General features: G+C 41.1%; 2 protein-coding genes across 2 annotated transcripts; both read left to right on the top strand.

The window, feature by feature from the left end:
* Positions 1-1,108: 1,108 nt before the first annotated feature.
* On the top strand, positions 1,109-4,420 carry rom1a (retinal outer segment membrane protein 1a; the record flags this gene model as incomplete). Its single annotated transcript, XM_079171939.1, has 4 exons — positions 1,109-1,258; positions 2,937-3,367; positions 3,488-3,734; positions 4,214-4,420. 4 exons carry the CDS (start codon positions 1,109-1,111, stop codon positions 4,418-4,420), a joined length of 1,035 nt encoding a protein of 344 aa, XP_079028065.1.
* A 3,339-nt stretch (positions 4,421-7,759) lies between these two features.
* Positions 7,760-18,156, top strand: frmd8 (FERM domain containing 8). Its single transcript, XM_079171192.1, has 11 exons — positions 7,760-7,891; positions 8,881-8,978; positions 9,087-9,254; positions 9,462-9,563; positions 10,770-10,828; positions 11,054-11,220; positions 13,383-13,598; positions 13,695-13,818; positions 13,993-14,142; positions 14,394-14,625; positions 14,776-18,156. The coding sequence occupies exons 2-11, from the start codon at positions 8,888-8,890 to the stop codon at positions 14,889-14,891; spliced, it is 1,425 nt and encodes a 474-aa protein (XP_079027318.1). The 5' UTR covers positions 7,760-7,891; positions 8,881-8,887; the 3' UTR covers positions 14,892-18,156.
* Positions 18,157-18,200: the final 44 nt, after the last annotated feature.

The following is an 18,200-nucleotide window of genomic DNA, read 5'->3' as shown; positions in this document are numbered from 1 at the left end:
ATTGAATACCCCTGAACTAGACATTTATGTCATTATGTCATTAAAAAAAGAAAATGTAATGACAGATTATATATATTTATACATATTTGTATATATATATATAGATGACGCGACTACCACATGTTCAGCAGGCAGAACTGACAGAGATTGGAAGGTGTGAGCCCATCTCTCCTTAAAGGACGTCGTTGAGATTGTATAGCTGGTTAGGATGTTGGGATTTCTGCAGCCTCAGGACTGCACAAATGCATACTCTTAATTAACAGTGAGTCCTGAACCAGTGCCAGAGTGGCAAAAGGAGCCTCATCATGCTGTCTAGATTTAGCCTGAAACGATCCTTGAATTCTGCAGACAACCCAAGCAGGAAATAAAGAACATAATAAGATATTATGATGAAATATAAATACGAATGTATTCATCTGAATACATATCTCATTCTTTTCATCTTAAATGGACTCCAGTTTATGTGTGCATTTGAGGACAAGTGTTTCACAATTAATGGCTTATCATAATATCCATCACCCTGTCAGGTTCAATTTGTTTTGTCATCCATGTGTGATGAGTGCTGGATGCTGAGCAGACAATGGCCTGGATTCACAGAGCAATTTAATGGGATAGGTAGGCATTAGTGTTAAGACGCTCGCACCATCCAGGTTTGCCAAATCCAGTGTGCCAAATCCACTGTGTGGCACACTGGATGGTACATAGTGGTCGGTGGAGATAACTGGACTTTTTCTGGACTTTTCGGGGAGACAATTAAGGTGAATTTCGATGCGCCAACATCTGTTTCATTGGGAATGTACAACTTGTGAAGCTGTAAAACCTTATTCTCCAAGGATTTTGCACCAACCTCTCTTGACATTTTAATTCTTGAGTCAAAGTTTGCTCTCGGAAAACTATCATCAGTGTGTTTTTAATTGTGCTCGCTCTGTTGCCACCGGTTTATTTTTCAAATTCAGTGTTGGATTTCCGTTTTGTCATCGTCATCTCTTTCCTCCTGCCTCTGACCTCTCTTTCCTCCCGGCAGAAAAAGCCCAGCATCGGCCCTCGTGACCTCGTCGCTCTCCTTCCCCTATTCCCCCGGTGAGACTTGGATTCCCTCGCTGCAACCATGGTGGTGATGAAGATGAAGTTCCCCTTTCAGAAAAGAGTGAAGCTAGCCCATGGACTGTGGCTCCTCTCCTGGTGTGCCACAGTCGCCGGGGCTATCACCTTCAGCCTGGGCTGCATCCTCAAGACGGAGCTCCGCAGGAGGGCAGAGGTACTCAAGTTTTACTGAAGCTTAGTTCATATCATTCCAAAGCTTTTTGGTTTATGACGGTTTTTTTAACATGTACTGTAAGTTACCAACACATTGCAAATATCCTCAGTGTAGTAACTTATAGTTTAATGGCAGAAGTGAGTGACATGATGTTCCTCAGTGTATAGATATATAGTATATACTATAAGGGAGTAGACCAACTGTGTGCCTACTGGGAGAAAAACAACAACATGCCTTGTTGCCAACAGATGACACATAAACCTCTAAACGCTAGTTGTCCAATACATATCTACATTGAGGGGCAGCGTTTTTTGGAAGTTGTTAGTTGACACGGTTGATTACACACTAATGTACTATTTACATGAATAACAGCATGCACACCTGACAGATGACAACTATGACTGTCCTACTTTTAAACTGTTGGTACAATATCTTTGGGAGAAAAGGGATAAATTAAATCTGATACTGTCAAAGAAATATCCTTGTTAGAGACCAAGAAGAGGTAAATACACCTGTGACCCACTTCGGGTCCTGACTCATCATTTAATAAACCAGGCTCTGTCAGTCTCAATCACCCTAATCCCTACTCCTGAAGGCAGTCGTAACAACTTTGCATTGACAAGAAACCTCTATAGTTTTTAGCTTATTTGAATGTATTCTATTTCCATGTTTAAGTAGTTTGCATAATTCAATAATTTGCACCCTCAAAAACATCCTATTTGCACAACTATGTATTTACAGCTATGCTGTTCACGCCATCGCAGTGTTTTTGCAATAAAGTACCAAGATTATTTATGTGCAGCCGAGGTCATGACAGTATTCTGTTTGCATGGCTGTAAAAATTGCAAGGGTGAGTATTATGAACAGAATATATGAATATATGAATAAGACAGAAATGGTCTCATGTCATGTCCCGATGTATATTGCATTGATGTTTACCCATACTGAGTTTCATCCCATCATTTTCCACTGAAGTAAAATCAGTCAAATGTAAGATGTTAAAAAGCCACCAGATTCTGTTCAATACTTTCAGTGTCTTCCATACGAATGCTTAACTATGCGAGTTTATTCAACTCTTGTCTTGAATCCTGCCAGCAAAATGTAGACTCAGCGAGAGAAGGACAACTACTGTAGTTGCCCTTGAGCAACACATCTGAGGCTCAACGGCTTGAAGTGAGCTGCTCAGTGCTCATTAAACTCTGATTAAACTGTGACCGACTGTAATGCTGCTGATGAAAATCATTACACATACATTTAGGAGATCTCTACTTTATAAATAAAGGTTGAAGTCTCTTGAGCCTTCAAGCATTCATCAACACACATGTTGTCGAAACTTTAAATTGAAGTATGTAAAGTCAGAGACAGTCACACCTACACATCTATAAATGCAACCAGGTCTGGAAGTTTACCCACAATCAGCAACATATAGCTTCAGTAGCTTTTTGATAACTCTGGGTGTTTGGCAGTTGATGTGCAACATGTATTTCCAGGTGAATTTTCTGGTAATTTGAGGCAAATAGCCACATTACTTCTGTTCGGTACTTTTGTTTACATGCAGCCTAACACGATTGTTGAAATATTATGCATCCCTTTAACAAAGAATGTCCCCGTGTATGTTTCCTTACAGCAAACAAATAAGAGTTTTTACTGATTACATTATTGTGTGACTCACTTACAGGTAATGGATAACTCAGACATACATGTTGTGCCCAACACCCTCATGGTTGTTGGCCTGGCCTCCTTGGGTATCAACTACTTTGCTTCAAAGATCTGCCAGGATGCTCTGGATGCAGAGCGGTTTCCTCGCTGGAAGAGAATGCTGAAGCCCTATTTTGCCGTCTCCTGCTTCTTCACTGTCCTCATGCTGCTAGCTGTCATCATGAGCTATGCGATGAAGGGCAGCCTGGAGTCATCCCTGAAAGTTGGCCTGAGGAACGGCATCCGCTTCTACAAGGACACGGACACCCCGGGCCGCTGCTACCAGAAACAGAACATCGATCGCATGCAGATGGAGTTTCAGTGCTGCGGAAACAATGATTTCAGGGACTGGTTTGAGGTCCAGTGGGTCAGCAACCGCTACCTTGATTTCAGCTCCAAGGAAGTGAAAGAGTAAGTTGTGCACAATATTATAGAGCGGAGTGGGTTTCCCATCCTGAGGACATGTACAACAATCTGATTATTGTACTGCATCTGCAATGCAAAAACACATCTTATCACTTGTTTCCTTAGCCGCATTAAGAGCAACGTGGATGGCCGTTACTTGGTCGATGGAGTCCCGTTCAGTTGCTGCAACCCCACCTCCCCGCGGCCATGCATCCAGTCTCAGCTCACCAACAACTCGGCTCACTATAATTATGAATACCAAACCGAGGAGCTCAATATCTACCTCCGAGGCTGCAGAGAGGCCCTGGTCAACTACTACATGGGCCTGATGAACACCATTGGGGCTGGAGTACTGTCAGTCTTCCTCTTACAGGTATACTTTGAGAAGAATCACGGTGGTTTTACAGCCATTTCAGGCAGAGTTGTTTGAGCTAAAGTGAGCTTTTAATTTGGAATGTGTCGAGGGGTAACATTAGCTTTTTAGGGACTGTTACAGCTGCCAATTTGTTATGAAACCACATACTAACATTGTGTGATGTCTTCACTAAGCACATGAAAAAAAATGTGCAGCAACAACCCACCATTCTGTATATACACTAAGCAGAGGCTAGATGCAAAGTTAAAAATGCAATTTCATTTAAAAGAATCCTGACTTGATTTAGAATGAACACCAGTTGATTCCTCGTTCATTTTTTGGGTCTGATGTGCACAATTTATGCAGTACCCATCCATCACTGCTTCCGTTTGGTAGTGTATGTGGATCCTTGATGATGCTCTCTAATGGAATCTGCTTCTACGTCTAACCTGTGCCCCCCCCCCCCCCCCCCATCTCTCCACCCTCCTCCCTGCCAGGGCTCTGTGCTGGTGAGCCTGCGGTTCCTACAGACCTCCATGGAGGCAGTGGCGGGGAATGAGAACACAGAGATTGAGACGGAAGGGTACTTGCTGGAGAAATCGGTGAAAGAAACCTTCATGGAGTACATGGAACCTGTGATGAAGTTCTTCCTGCTCACAAACCAGGTGGAAGAGGGCGCTCCTGGAAACCCAGCTGCCCCCTAAAGCACAAATGATGTACACACATGTAAATATTTTTTACGCATAGATAATTAATGATTTGAATTTGAAAGCAGAATATTAATCACAAATCTTTACAGATTTCAAAAACGTATTGATCGTATTTTTTATTGTCTGATCACCATCACATGTGAAGTGAATGTTTAATATATTACTGTTCTTTCCCATTCACATTATGCAGAACTGCTAACTACATTCTGTACAACATCATAACATATGTCAATACCCCTCCATTTAAAATAAATTATTTCCCAGTTTTATTTTTTGATTTTAATGATAAGGCCACTAGACATGAGGCACTATGCTCCGCTGCACCACAGGACTATGGGACATAATATAACAGATGTCTTATTAAAGTTTGATGTTATTAAATGCCTTATGTTGTGGATTCACTTACTGCTTCTTTTTTCTAACAGCATGCAGACATAGAAATACTTCAAATGTCAGATGTTACCCTCCGTATCAGGTTCTCCACGTTGCTAAGTTCTCCCTTGTAGTGAAAGGAATAGGATTATGAAGATTGATATAATCAATGTCAGTAATGCAGTGAAAGCTGTTAAGTGTGTCCTCTGTTCTGACACCTTTGATAAAGCTTTTAATCGCATTTGTTAACACGCAACCTGCTGCCCTTGCAATTAGACACCTGCGTCAGGTGGATTTAAGAAGCAGAGAACTATGCCAAGGCTTTTTTTGCTTATACAAAAACATTTACACTATACTGAAAAAAAGATATTTCAAATTTGTGTTATTTACCCATTTCCCTTGGCAGCTCATTTGATATAAAAAATAAATATTCTACAGTATTTCTAGAGACAACATAGTTAATCTCTGAAATCAGTTTCTAATATCAACCCATGTGAATAGCTTTATTAAAAGTCCTATTAAAAACATATGTCTTTATTGACTTTCTGGGGATAGGCGACTCAAAACAAGTACACCATATTTAGGTTTCGAATCACCAATACAGATCTCAGAGTCTACCCATGTATTGTTATTGCAAAAGATCCAATCTGTTCATCTTGATTGTATCTTGATTTAACACAAGATGTCCATTATTATTATTATTAATATTTGTTAGAAACCTGCCAATAGCTTGACATAATAATACCAGAACACTAATGTTGCAATGCCAGACCTGTTGTAGGTCAGAACCATGAAATAAATATTACTTTTGTGAAGGTCAGTGTACAGTTTGATTCAGGGATTCAGTCATTTTTGAGGTTGTAGCTTACAACGACCTTTGCATGATGATATTATTTATTGCATGAGAGTTAAGCCTAGATGCTATTTCTGTCCACATGCAGGACTAAACAAACATTATATGGTACAACAACACCTAGTCCATTGACTTCGAACAATAGGCTATACCGTCAAGGGCGTAGGTTTGCATATGGTCTATAGGGACTAGTCACAACCAAAGTTTGGGAAAGAAAATACCACCAATATTTTGTTAATTTGAATTGCCTGTTAGAAAAAAAATATTTTGCACAATATATTTGCAAACTCATTCGTATTATTATTAGTGCTGGGCAAGTCAACGCGTTATTATCGCGTCAACGCATTCATTAATTAACGCCTTTTTATTTTGAAAGTCCGTTGCTCGCTGGCAGCGGTGGAGGAATGGAGACTACTGGACATCGCTGCGGTAAAGGCAGCAGACACTCAGGTTTCCGTGCTCAACTCAGCAGACACTTACATGTTAGTGCACCTATATGCTGAAATTCACGGTAAACGCATTCAAACGGCACAGATCGGGAGCGAGCGAAGGACTTTGAAAGTTAACGGAAAGATTAACGTGAGACAACATCCGGTTTCTTCAGACTAACATCCGGTTTTCAGAATAAGATGCCAACAAAGTATGAATTATATTCACATTAAGTATAAAACATGCTACCTGCATCTCGTGAGTTAAAGGGAAAATACACCTAAATTGTGCGTAAAGTGTCTTTATTCTTTGATCGCTGGGTAACCATCATCACCTCGGAGTTACAGAATTATATTGATCAACAGTAGAGCGGCATTCAAATGCTCTGACATTGAAACATTGTATTCCTGTTGCACAGCAGTGGAACACGTTTCACATACAGTCAGCACACTGAGCACAGACAGTGCAAGAAATATAACTGCTACTGTGTAAAGGGAATACTGCTGTTAAAAAGCACCTTATTTGTTTAAAGTGTGCAAACCAAATGTTATTGTTCATATAGCAGTACTTTTCAAATAAAAGTGCGCAATACACTACTTTTGAATTCATTATTGAACTTTGCCATAACAATGCGATTAATCGCAAAACATCCATGCGATTAATCGAGATTACAAATGTTAATCGTTGCCCAGCACTACTACTAATTGCATAAATAAAGGAACAAAACACTTTATTTATAGCCTATTAAGTGCTGCAGAATAGATTTTTTTTTTGTGTCTTTTTTGGCTGCACAACTGGGAAACGTTTTTTATATATATTTTGGATATAGAATATACTGTTACTGTATATTGGCATTTTAGCAGAACGTTTTTTATTAATTTATTTAATTATTAATTATTATTATTATTTATTTGCTGCAGAATACTGTTTTGTATTTAAACTAAGGTTTTATTACTGTTATTATGTTTAAATCAGTTCCAAGTTACACAAATGTTAATATATTTTATTAATAAAGTTCTGTTCAACATAATATCAACTAAGTTTTTATATATGGCGGGGGGGGGGGGGGGGGGGGGGCAGTGTCCCTACCAATGCTGAGACCAAACCTACGCCCTTGCCTACCGTACATTATTACAGGAACCTATTACAGTACAGTTTAGTAAAGGTATACTGGAGAGCACTTCCGCAGACGAGTCTGTTTATTGAAAATGTTTCTAATAAAAACATGATTTAACTTTGGCTTACAACGGTTGTTTGTGAATCAATTTATCAGCAACAACCTGGAAACGAGAGAACAGGTAAATATAATGAATCTGCTGCCTGCGTAGTTACAGACGCGATGACGTTTTGATCGCGTGACGGAAAACTACGCGCGCTCCACTTCAACTACTTATTCGACTCATTTACGGGATCGTACCTTTTTGAACCTGTTCCGTATACAATTGTTCAAACTGTACACAGTCTTTCTGTCAGTGTTCATTTCAATGACTTCCAGACTAATACTTCGAATTATTTGCTCTTGGCTATTTTAATGTTTACTTCATTCATGAATACCTCAGTAAACGCGATGTTTCCAATCCTGCAGAGTGACTGCCACGCCCATTAAAAGGGCGGTTCAGAAGAAGCGAACCGTCCTCACTTCAACTGTTGCAGCTGCCCGGAAAGCTAGTTTTAGACAACTGGCTAGCCGTAGCCAGTGGTAAACAGCGAACCGTTGATTTGCTTATGTATTTAACTGCGGTGTTTTAAAAGTTAGCTGTCCTAGCCGGCGCATAAGCAGCAAGCGGAGGGGAGTTTACTCAAACTTGCAGGTAGGTGGACAATAGGGACATTTTGTTCCTTCACTTGCTCTCCAGTATGTCAGACTTTTGGACAAAACACGTTCAAGGGAGCTAAGTTAACTAACTACCAAAGTGACAAGATCGTTATCAACTGATACCTAAAACGTACTGTATCTAAAAGTATCGCAGTAATGTTTAGTGACAGTCTCAACACACCGACCGTAACATTAGCTAGCACGATTGAGTTCCTTGCCTTTTAGCTAAATAAATACCTTTTTAGTGGCTTGTTTAAAACAGTGTTTGGGTTTATTTGAGCATGTAACGAGAGGACATGGGTAACGTTAGCTAGCTAGCCTTTGTACCACGGGCCTTGGGATTGTGCCGCTCCGTCTCTGTATTTACATCCTCTCTGTATTTAGGCCATTGTGTATCAAAGCTCAAAGCCCTGTTAAATACCATATAAACTGCTTAATAACATTGACAGACTGGAGCGGTACGATGAGCGCAGTTCACGAGGGTGAGGTCAACAGTAGAATAGGATGTTCTGGTCGTTTCCAGTCGAATACCACACAGTGGCGCCAGTGTGAGTCCTAGACTAAATTAGCGTGATTACGTGATTATTAAAACCATGACTGTATGGGGTTGCATATGTCAGTGAGGAGGATCCACCCACTAATACTGCTAGTATCTGTTTAGTGGAGTCACCTCTGAAGCAGATACTAGGTATTTATTTGAAGGTATACGAGATAATGTCATGTAACGTTTACCCCTTTTACTGGCCACTCTGGTTAGCCAGCTGTCCATATACAGCTTTGATTTTAAGAAATCAGGAAGTTTCGTGTTGACAAAATGCAACACTTGTCCCATCACACATGTGGATGAAAGGACTAGGACCTCATACTTTAAGTGACATCTGCACACCTGAAAACTACCACACATGTGGAGTTTCCATGTTTCATTGTTATGGATGTCATGTTACTGTGTACATCTTGTGACTGAGTTTGGTCATTGTGTTTCAGAGTAGAGATGGATGGAGACGACTGCAATTTTCCTCCAGATTCATCGGATGATCACTCGCAAAGAGGAAGTGTTGCTTCTTCCGCAACACTTTCCCGTGGTACGGCGCAGCAAATATTATTGTACCTCCATGCAGGATAAAATCACTCCTCAGTGTTTCCTAACATGCGTTTACTTTTTTGTTTATTTGTGTTTTTTCCCCACACAGCTCAAGATGTGCTTGTATACATCTGTGGTGACAGCGCGGTACACTTAACAGTAGACGGGCTCGGCAGTGTGTCTGTGCAGGAGTTGGGCCGCAGTGTTCGCGAGGCCGTCCATATTCCTGAGTCTGCACACGATGCTTTCGCCTTCTGGCTTTGTTCTCCACTGCTCGGTAACAATTTATGTGTGCTTCTGCGTTTGAAAAGATGTCATAGTCTGGATACAAAATGTTACCTATTACACACATACATATTTTCTCTTTAAATGATACGTCGCTGTTAGCAGCTCCAGAGTCACAATAGCAAGCGGCACAAGAACCAGAGCAGGATATCGGACACATATCTCACTCTGTTACACTTGCCTCCTCCTTGCTCCCCAGAATTGCAGTTAAAGGCAAGGCATCAACCGTACAAACTGTGTCGGCAGTGGCAGGACTTGCTGTATCGCTTCACTGAGGCCTCAGACGAAGACATCTCACAAGGTGAGAGTTTGGTCTGTGTTTCTAATAGAGTTCTTGTATTGTGTGTAACAAAGACTCAGTAAGTGTAGAAATGAAATTGAAATGAAGAAGTTTCTTTCCTGTGTGTTGGTTTCCACTGTTGAACAGCAGATTATTTGTAAACATTGTTGACAAAAAGATAAAGTAAGGCTCAGTGTCTACAGAGGCTGTCCCCTCACTTTGCCACATCCTCTAAAGTCTGCACCAGAATACATTTGTAACACTATGTGTAGGGGAGGAATGTGATTTCTTACTAACTGCATGGAATTGTCAGTTTAAGAGCAACAAAGTTATCACCAATGCCAGTACAGTACACTTCCTGCCCTCGGCTTGTTTCTCTCAGTAACCTGGTTTCAAAACACAGTCATGCCAAGCACAGCCAGTTTATTTCTCTGCAGCTGTTCCCTGTGGATTTGTAGCTTACTTCTAAAAGGTTGTTGCTTTGTAGCTCGCCTAGGGTAAAAAGAAGAAGTTGGCAAAAAACAGCTGTGGCTGAACAAGCAGAATAAAACCTGGAACATGTAGGAAGTCCAAAAACCTGAAGAGAAACCACTCTGAGAAAGGGACAAAATTACACTTCATTTTAGTGAATATTTCGTATTCAAATAATATCACTAAACAGTTACCACATTAGTTTAGGCAACGTGATATATTCATACAGTACAGAGTAGATATTTTGGCTCTTTTTGACATTTCAAGCCTTAAATCTTTCACATCATACAAATGTTACTTTGAAGCTCAGGATGAGGTTTGTTCAGCCAACCTGACCAGCGTAGCAGTGTCCACGATACGCTGACAAACGGGGAAATCTGAGCGTTGCATGTTGTTTCATGTACAACAGTCTGTCATACAGATGTGGCCATGTAGCATCATTATTGTCACCAGACCGTCAGTTGTTTTTATTGCATTCTTAAATGTTAAAGTTAGCTAATTTAAGCAGAGCTCATAAATGTATTGCATAATCACACAAATGCTGTTCTATGTTTGTGGAGCAGATGGGTCTTACTCCCACAGTGCAGGATTATGAGACGAGGGGGTTGGAGTAGGTTTCCAGTAGGTTTGACACGATACCCTCACTCCTCCACTCTGGGCGTGCGGCTCAATATCACTCAGTGACGAACAAACTTAAACAAGATACAGAAGGTCACCTGAACCCTAATCCATCATTGTCCTCTGCTCTTTACTCAGATGAACCATGTCTCCAGTACCGCCGCAACGTCTTCTATCCTAAATCTAAAGAGCTGCAGGTACTATTAACCCTAATTCTGTGCAAGAACATTCAATAATCTTACATGTGAGTGAATTATTAAGACATTGTAATCCATCACCGGTAAATTTAGTAAACCTGTTGACTCCCAAAAGGCTGAGTGGGCTTTAATATAGATTTTTGGTTAACGTCTGAAAGTTGTAGTTCTCGTTAGTTTTCCTGATGACTGATGGATAGCCGTTGTCGTCCTGCCACTCCTGAGCAGATCGATGACGAGGGAGTGCTGAGGCTTCTGTACGAGGAGGCCAGGGGCAACATTCTCACGGGTCGATACCCCTGCGACCCCGAGCACTGGGCGGGTCTCGGAGCCTTGTCTCTCGCTCTCGATGAGGGGACTGGTCTTGACGGGCAACAGTTTAGTACTACTATACGGTAAGTTAGAAAGGTTGCTGGGAAAAAAAACAAATTCTGGATGTGGGTTTTGAAATGCTTTTGTATTTTGGAGTTTTCTAGATGTTGTTGACCTTTCAGTTTCTCTTAAAGGAGTAGTTGGACATTTTGGGAACTATGCTTATCTGCTTAAATGAAAAGGATAGATTCCACTCAATGTTTTTTTGAGGAAGAAAATGTACCTTTTGCAAGATCTCGCAAAAATGTTTCAGATCCTGGCTGCTGAAGCTGTCTGGTTTTCTCAAAATGCCTGCAATGCACCCTCAGTTTAATATTTTGCATCTTCAGTTGAAATTTGAATAATGATGTCAAGTGCAAGTTTGGTCGGACTGTGCGGGAGTCTCTCCATGCCTCTTTGGTTCATGTAGCCTATGTGCAGCAGCGTGACATGCTGGGTCAAGGTGAATATAGATCAGCGGGTGTGAGGATTATTAAATATTCTCTCAGCCAGTCACTGGTCTCATAGCTCTGGAACAGCTGTGCCAATCAGTCAAACAACAACAGCTCAGCAACATGAAAAGCTTTACCTCTTTTTAATGCCTTTTTTTATTTTTTTATATGGTGTGTGCACCATTGTCGTGGTTGTTTCCATAGACTGACCAAGAAGTACATTAACCCTTTTTTTTCCTTCTTTTTTTACCTGTAATATTTTTTTTAAAACTTTATTAACATCTTGCTAAAGTCTTTTTTTTCTCCCCCTCCTTGTCCGATCCCGGGCTCGGTAAGTCTAGCTGTTTCCCTCTGCTTCCAGTCTTTATGCTAAGCTAAGCTAAACTCGCCGTCCCCTGGCTCCTGCTTCCTATTTCACAGACGGACATGAGTTGTCTAACATGTAACCACATGAAAGCGAGCCAGATTTGGGCCGTTCTCTCGTAAGATAATTAACACACACGCAGCATTCTTTTCAACACATGATCCTACCAGACGTTCTGCTTAAATGGACATTTTTCGTGGAGTTCACAGTTGACTCTGTAATAGTTTGCCTTTTTTAGAAAATGAAGAAGTGTGTACTGGCCCCTGCGGTCAACTTTGTCAAATCATGACAGGATGCCTCACTTCAGCCAAGGGAAAAAACAAATGCCGCTGTAAAATGCACAACGAAACTCATGTCCATCAACCCACATGTTCTAGAGAGCAGCTGGTAGATTAAGCAGCGTTAAGTATGTCAGCACAATCAGCCACGACATGTTATTTTATGGAAATCCACAGGCATTGGGACAAAAGGTCAACAGAGCTTCTTTTATTTGGGGGCTTTGAGATGTTCATATTTCACACTCCTATTGTGCCACAGCTGTGTTTTTCAGTTACTTGTTGGATTTTAAGTACAAAACACAAAATGACATTTTTGATTGGAGTGGGATGGACGTGGAAATGTCTTTCTTTTTTTTTTTTGTAAAGCCTCTTAAATGAGAGAAGACACTGAGTTCATCTTCTACACATACATTACATGTTTAACAATACAGTCTAATCAAATCCTCAAATGATGACGTGATTGGACTATTGTTGAGAAGAAAAACACAACTATCAGCTTGATGACCTTGACGTATACTGCTCATCCTTTGTATTATAATTACTAGTTGCAGGTTATATTTTAGATCAAGAGTTCTGTTTTTTTTCAGACGATCTCTAGGTAATCAGCAGTTGACGTCTTTTATGACGCCAAAGAACAGAAGCTGTCCCACTTAAGGAGAGTTTTCATGTCGATATGTAAGAGGTAGTACTTGAGAAGACGAGGTCAGAATTCCAGCAACACTCGTACGGTAAAGAACTTTATTGTGAGACCAACACGTTTGATTTTGTGGCCGTCATGAAACGTATGAGAAAGGACCTTTTGGATGGGTGGCATGAAAGAACAAAAAATGTCAATTGAGTGATTGAAGAGGGGACCAAATCTGAGTTGTACAGCAACTGCAGGAGTGAAGGGAATCGATGATTGAAGGAGAAATGTATAACTCCACAGTAGGGCAGCGAAGGAAAGTACTGCAGTGACGAAATCGGATGTTCCAGCATCCTGTTAATCGTAAAGACGGATCAACCGGTACATGTTAAACAATGAATTGTGGATTTACTGTAATCTTTTAGATTTGCACAGATAAGATGCACTCAATGCATATTACAAACTCTCTCTCATCTGCTTTCCACAGAAAGAAGAAGCTGTCTTCTCTTCTGCCCGCTCATGTTGCCATGGGGAGTGGAGGTTTGTTCTCCACTCTGAGGGGGAAGTCGAGCCGTCAGACGGGGCTGGAGAAGAACCTAATGGAGGAGTACCGAAAGATCAGCACACCCGCTGGAAACTCTCCTGAGCCCACGCAGCTCCTACACCAGTACCTCAACACATGTCACTCTCTGCCTTACTACGGGTAACGCTTTGTGCAATGAGCCATTTATACTCATCTGGTTTCCCTCATATCACTTCCTATTTATTAGGTTTTAATTGGCATTAACTCCGCACACAGGTGCGCTTTCTTCTTTGGGGAGATCGACAAACCAGTGCAAGGGATTCTCCAAAGGGCCAAACGCAAAGCTGTCAGCGTCGGGATCTGCCTGGAGGGAGTTTATGTGATGGATGTCAAAGAGAAGGTGAGTCTTTGGTTTGACAGCTCTGTGAAACAACATCACAACGCCGTGTTTCTCACTTTGTGGGCGCGCATTTGGATAATCCCCGTGCACACCGCAGATATGTTGAGAGCAGTTCTCTGTTTCTCTTCATGAACTATAACCTGGTTTCTCCGGTTGGAACACATTTCCCCGCAGCATGTGCTGCTCGGCCTGCAATTCAACGAGCTTTCCTGGGACCACAGCTACCCCGAGGAGCAGGGGGACTCGCACATTCTGTGGCTGGAGTTCGATGGCGATGAAGACGGCACTCCTGTCAACAAGTTGCTGAAGATCTACTCCAAACAGGTAGGAACACGTTTGTGACATTCAGAATTCACGTCGTCATCTGATGAGATTAGATTGAACGTCATAAGATCTCTTTCACCAACAACAGATGGTGAAGAGATGTTATATAATGCTAGAGGCAGTAATGCCTCCAGGCCCTAATCCAAGGCTGGTAATCTGACCCTTTTTGTCATCGGAAAAGTATCGCAGACGTTAATTATGTATATACGTCTCAAGGCTCATCGGCGTTTCCTTTTTCTTTCGTCAACCAGGCAGAGCTGATGAGCGGATTCATTGAGTTCTGTGTGGAGCTGAAGTCTGCGACTGAGGGAGGAGCTGCAGTGGAAATGGACGGTGAGGGGAGTCTGTCTCAGCAGCAGACTGCCGGACAGGACGGCAGCAACCAGAACGGACGCGGAGGACGGCGCGGGATGCTGCGCAGGCAAAACAGTGTCATGTGCAGTCGGGTCCATTCACTTAACACTATCAGCTACGTGGACAATGGTGAGTCTAGGGGTTGCTTTTTGTAGCCCGAGCCTACTTGCGGTATAATCTTTCGAGAGTGAGCTACCTCTATATACCGAGACAATCTCCCTGTAGTAACTTCAGTTGTAGTCGTTTTTTTTCACTATTTCTCCATTGTTTGTCTTCCAGGAAAAGAAATCAAACGCTTGAAGCCGAAAAGAGCCGCGTCCTTCTTCACCCGACAGGTGTCTGCTGCACCCGCATACTCAGCCGTGCAGGTGACGGAGAGTCTGGAGCAGAGTTAAACTCGCTCATCAGCTCTGCCCCGTGCCTCTCGAAGACCAAACCTGAACACTGTACACTGAGATTTAAAAGAAAAAGACTCGACACATAACTGATAATATATGAACATGCAAAGGACCAAGCGAGGGATCCAAGTGTGAGTGGCGATATTTATCTTTTGACGTTGTGTGTGTGTGTGTGTGTATATTAAGAGAGTACAGTAATGTGAAAAACAAAATGATCTATTAACAACGTATGCTTCCAAGGTTCAACTGAAGTGGCTGTTCATTAAATGGCCTTACATAAAGAAAATATAGCGTTCTCTGAGCACCATATGGTGGACGTCCATGGGTCTGAGACAAGCCTTACAGAAATCTATAGACTCCAAGTGTATGACATCTCATGACGGTCTTTACCCTTCTGCAGCACTCTGGAGCTGTTAAAACAATGTTAAACCTCATTAGAGTATAACCACTGCGTTACCTCTTTCTACTCTTATTGGGGGGGGGTTGGATATCAAGAACAATATATCCCCATATAACAGACATTTTGTAACAGTAACCACAAACTCTTTACCGTCATCATGACAAACACTTTCAGGGGCCGATCTTAAGGGCGTGTTCCCGCTATTCTGCGTTTTCAAGCTGCCGGTGCCTTGTTCTCATCAAAGGGTGAAGACACTTCAGAAAAGCACTGGTAGAAAGGATAAAGGGGTTGTTACTGATCAGAAAGAGTCCGTATGGGAGCACGTTATCTGTGTTGTGGAAGTTACTTGTGAGTACATGCTTTTAAGAGATAATTCATGTTTTGAGGATATTTGCAGCTGGTTATCGTGGAGAGAAAGTGCAGTTGGGACATCGCACTTTTAAAAGCATAATTCTGCTGTGATTTTCATTTGTTAAAGAGGATTCAAGTCGTCATTGGGGAGCATGAATTGATTTGCACCAATAAAATAGTGAAATTAGAGTCACGAACCACCCAAACCATACAGTAGAATTAGTAAGATTAATCTATTTGAAAGCTCTCGTCTAGCCATTTATAGATCATACTTTGCTCTTATTTCTACCACTGAAACGTTAGCATTTCATATTCAAAGTGTAACTTCCAAGTAGAAAAAGTGACATCCACGCACAGGTCATGACTTGACTTTAACTTGTGTGGTCAAACCTGATCAGCAAAGTAAAACTGATGCAATACAGTCCTTGTGCAACTTCTAACACGAGCGATAGAAGAAAAAGAAAAAAACCCGATTCTTCCTGTTATCAGCACTACTTTTACCGACTGACTCGTAAACAACTTTGACAAACTCAAACTGCAGCCTACAAGTTCTAGTTAGCCATTTGAAATTACTTTTTTTCCTTGCAAGCACAATCATGGTCGACATTATTTGAAAAAAGGACGAGGAACACTGTCTTTGTATAAAAGTGTTGTTGACGTCTGTTTTCAGCATTTGTTTTTGGGGGGGGGGGGTATATTTAGAGTAATAATAGAACCCTTTTCTCAACCGACCAAGAACTTTTGACGACACTGTTCAAATCTCAGTCTGTACACCAAAGCAAGCCTGCCTAACGTGCTGCATTACAGTATGCTACCGCAACGCTCCAGACAAAGACCTCCATCACCACCACATGGCCGAGTCCTCCGGGTGTCTCTCTGACCTTCACCCTAATGCTGATACAGGCGCTTCCTGTCTCTGCTGTACATTTTAACAAACAAGTTCACCTCACTAATGGCCATTTATTAATCTGCCTTCCACTGATTTGAGATACGGAGGCGTCTCTTATTCTTCCTGATTGTCCTGAGCATGCAAACTGCAGAATATTTGTACTTTTCTACGCTTGGACTCGTTATACGTCAGCTACCGTCCGTAACCTAACTGCAGCAGTCCAATATATTGTTGCTAACTTAACACTATGCATGTCACAATGTAGAATAGGCATTCCACATCAGACTTACACATCATGTGATACTGCACTATTGATACTAATACACTGTTTATGAACCTGTTTTTGTATCGTTTGTTCGCTTTTATGAGAGAATATTTTTTATTTCATTTTCAAATACTCGTTGGTGTCCGTATGCACAACAATGAAATGAAGACATGGGTCATTGAAAGCATTATCTTCTCATGCGATCACTTTGCAGAAGCATCAAAGTGCCTTTTTGTTTGTACCGAGTGGGCATCTGAGTGACTGTTTTGGGGCTTGGAAACCATGAATGGACAGTTTTTGTTATTACGGTGGTTTGAGAAAAGTATTTGTGTTTTATAATATATTTCCCACATTTTCAGACCATTCATTTCATTCTCCCTAGCTGATGTGTGCGTATATTGATAAACTGGATAACCACTGGTCAGTCTGCCTTCATTCAAATGTCTGTCTTTTTTTAAAAATAAACGGATGCAAAGTGGGCCTAATTTCTCTGAAAATATGTTAAGTGTTTAATACTTGCAGCCTAAATGTACTGAAGCCATACTTCTTTAACTAACCACTAACTGTTACTTTGTGTGATTTTTATTGAGGCAATATGTTTTGTACATCTATTCATTTTGACCCGTTCTGCAGTAAGTGCTGTAAACTGCTGTTGATGTAAGCCTGATGGGGAGAGAAAGTCATGCTCTGATTATGTTTTGAGGCACTGAAGAAAGCTTGACATCGCTTTAAAACACAGATTCTGTCACAAAATATGTTCCTGCGTGAACCTTAAGTGTGTGATGATAGCTCAGTTTCTGCCCAAAATGTTCAGTTGTGTAGTCTTGTCTGAAATGAAGGGGGACTTGGTGCTTTACCTGCCCAGGTGATTTTCAGAGTTTTCAATCTGGATCTTTTGTACCCCCATAGTGATGACTCACCAACCTATCAAGACGGTACTATTGAGCCGTTAATATTAAGCCAGTCAATAAAAGGAGACCGAGTCTTTTCTTCCCTTTCAGCCAATGACTTTCTCCTGTAACCCTTTACATTGCCATGTGTTATGATCAGATCCTCTCTTCTCTCTTTATTTTACAAAGAAAGCAACAACTTGCTCCGGTAACATTTCAACTAGGTTGGCTTGGAAAACCATTCTAGTGTTAAATTTGGATGTTGGTTGTATATTGTGCAAGGATGTAAGCGTGATGTAACACTGTTCATTCTGAAATGGTTTAACATGCACCTAAAAAGTGTTGAACTGGCTATAAATAATATTACTGATAACAAATGCCTGAAGTGAATCAGAGGATATTATTCCCCTTTTAATGAATTGTCTATGATGCAATATATAGTCTTTTGTTAGATTTTGAATCTTTGACCAATCAATTTAATAATAAAATAAAATTGTTTTCTCTTAAGACG

Source organism: Pholis gunnellus (assembly GCF_910591455.1).
Source record: "Pholis gunnellus genome assembly, chromosome: 13".
Classification (NCBI taxonomy): domain Eukaryota; kingdom Metazoa; phylum Chordata; class Actinopteri; order Perciformes; family Pholidae; genus Pholis; species Pholis gunnellus.
The sequence above is the reverse complement of the archived record's forward strand: the minus strand, read 5'-3'. Positions and strand labels throughout refer to the sequence as shown.

Bases quoted from the DNA above. Each gene is read 5' to 3' on its own strand.
- frmd8 (XM_079171192.1), top strand. From the start codon at position 8,888: ATGGATGGAGACGACTGCAATTTTCCTCCAGATTCATCGGATGATCAC. The intron at 10,829-11,053 runs GTACTATTAACC...ACTCCTGAGCAG, and splicing joins CTAAATCTAAAGAGCTGCAG to ATCGATGACGAGGGAGTGCT. The intron at 14,143-14,393 runs GTAGGAACACGT...TTCGTCAACCAG, and splicing joins TGAAGATCTACTCCAAACAG to GCAGAGCTGATGAGCGGATT.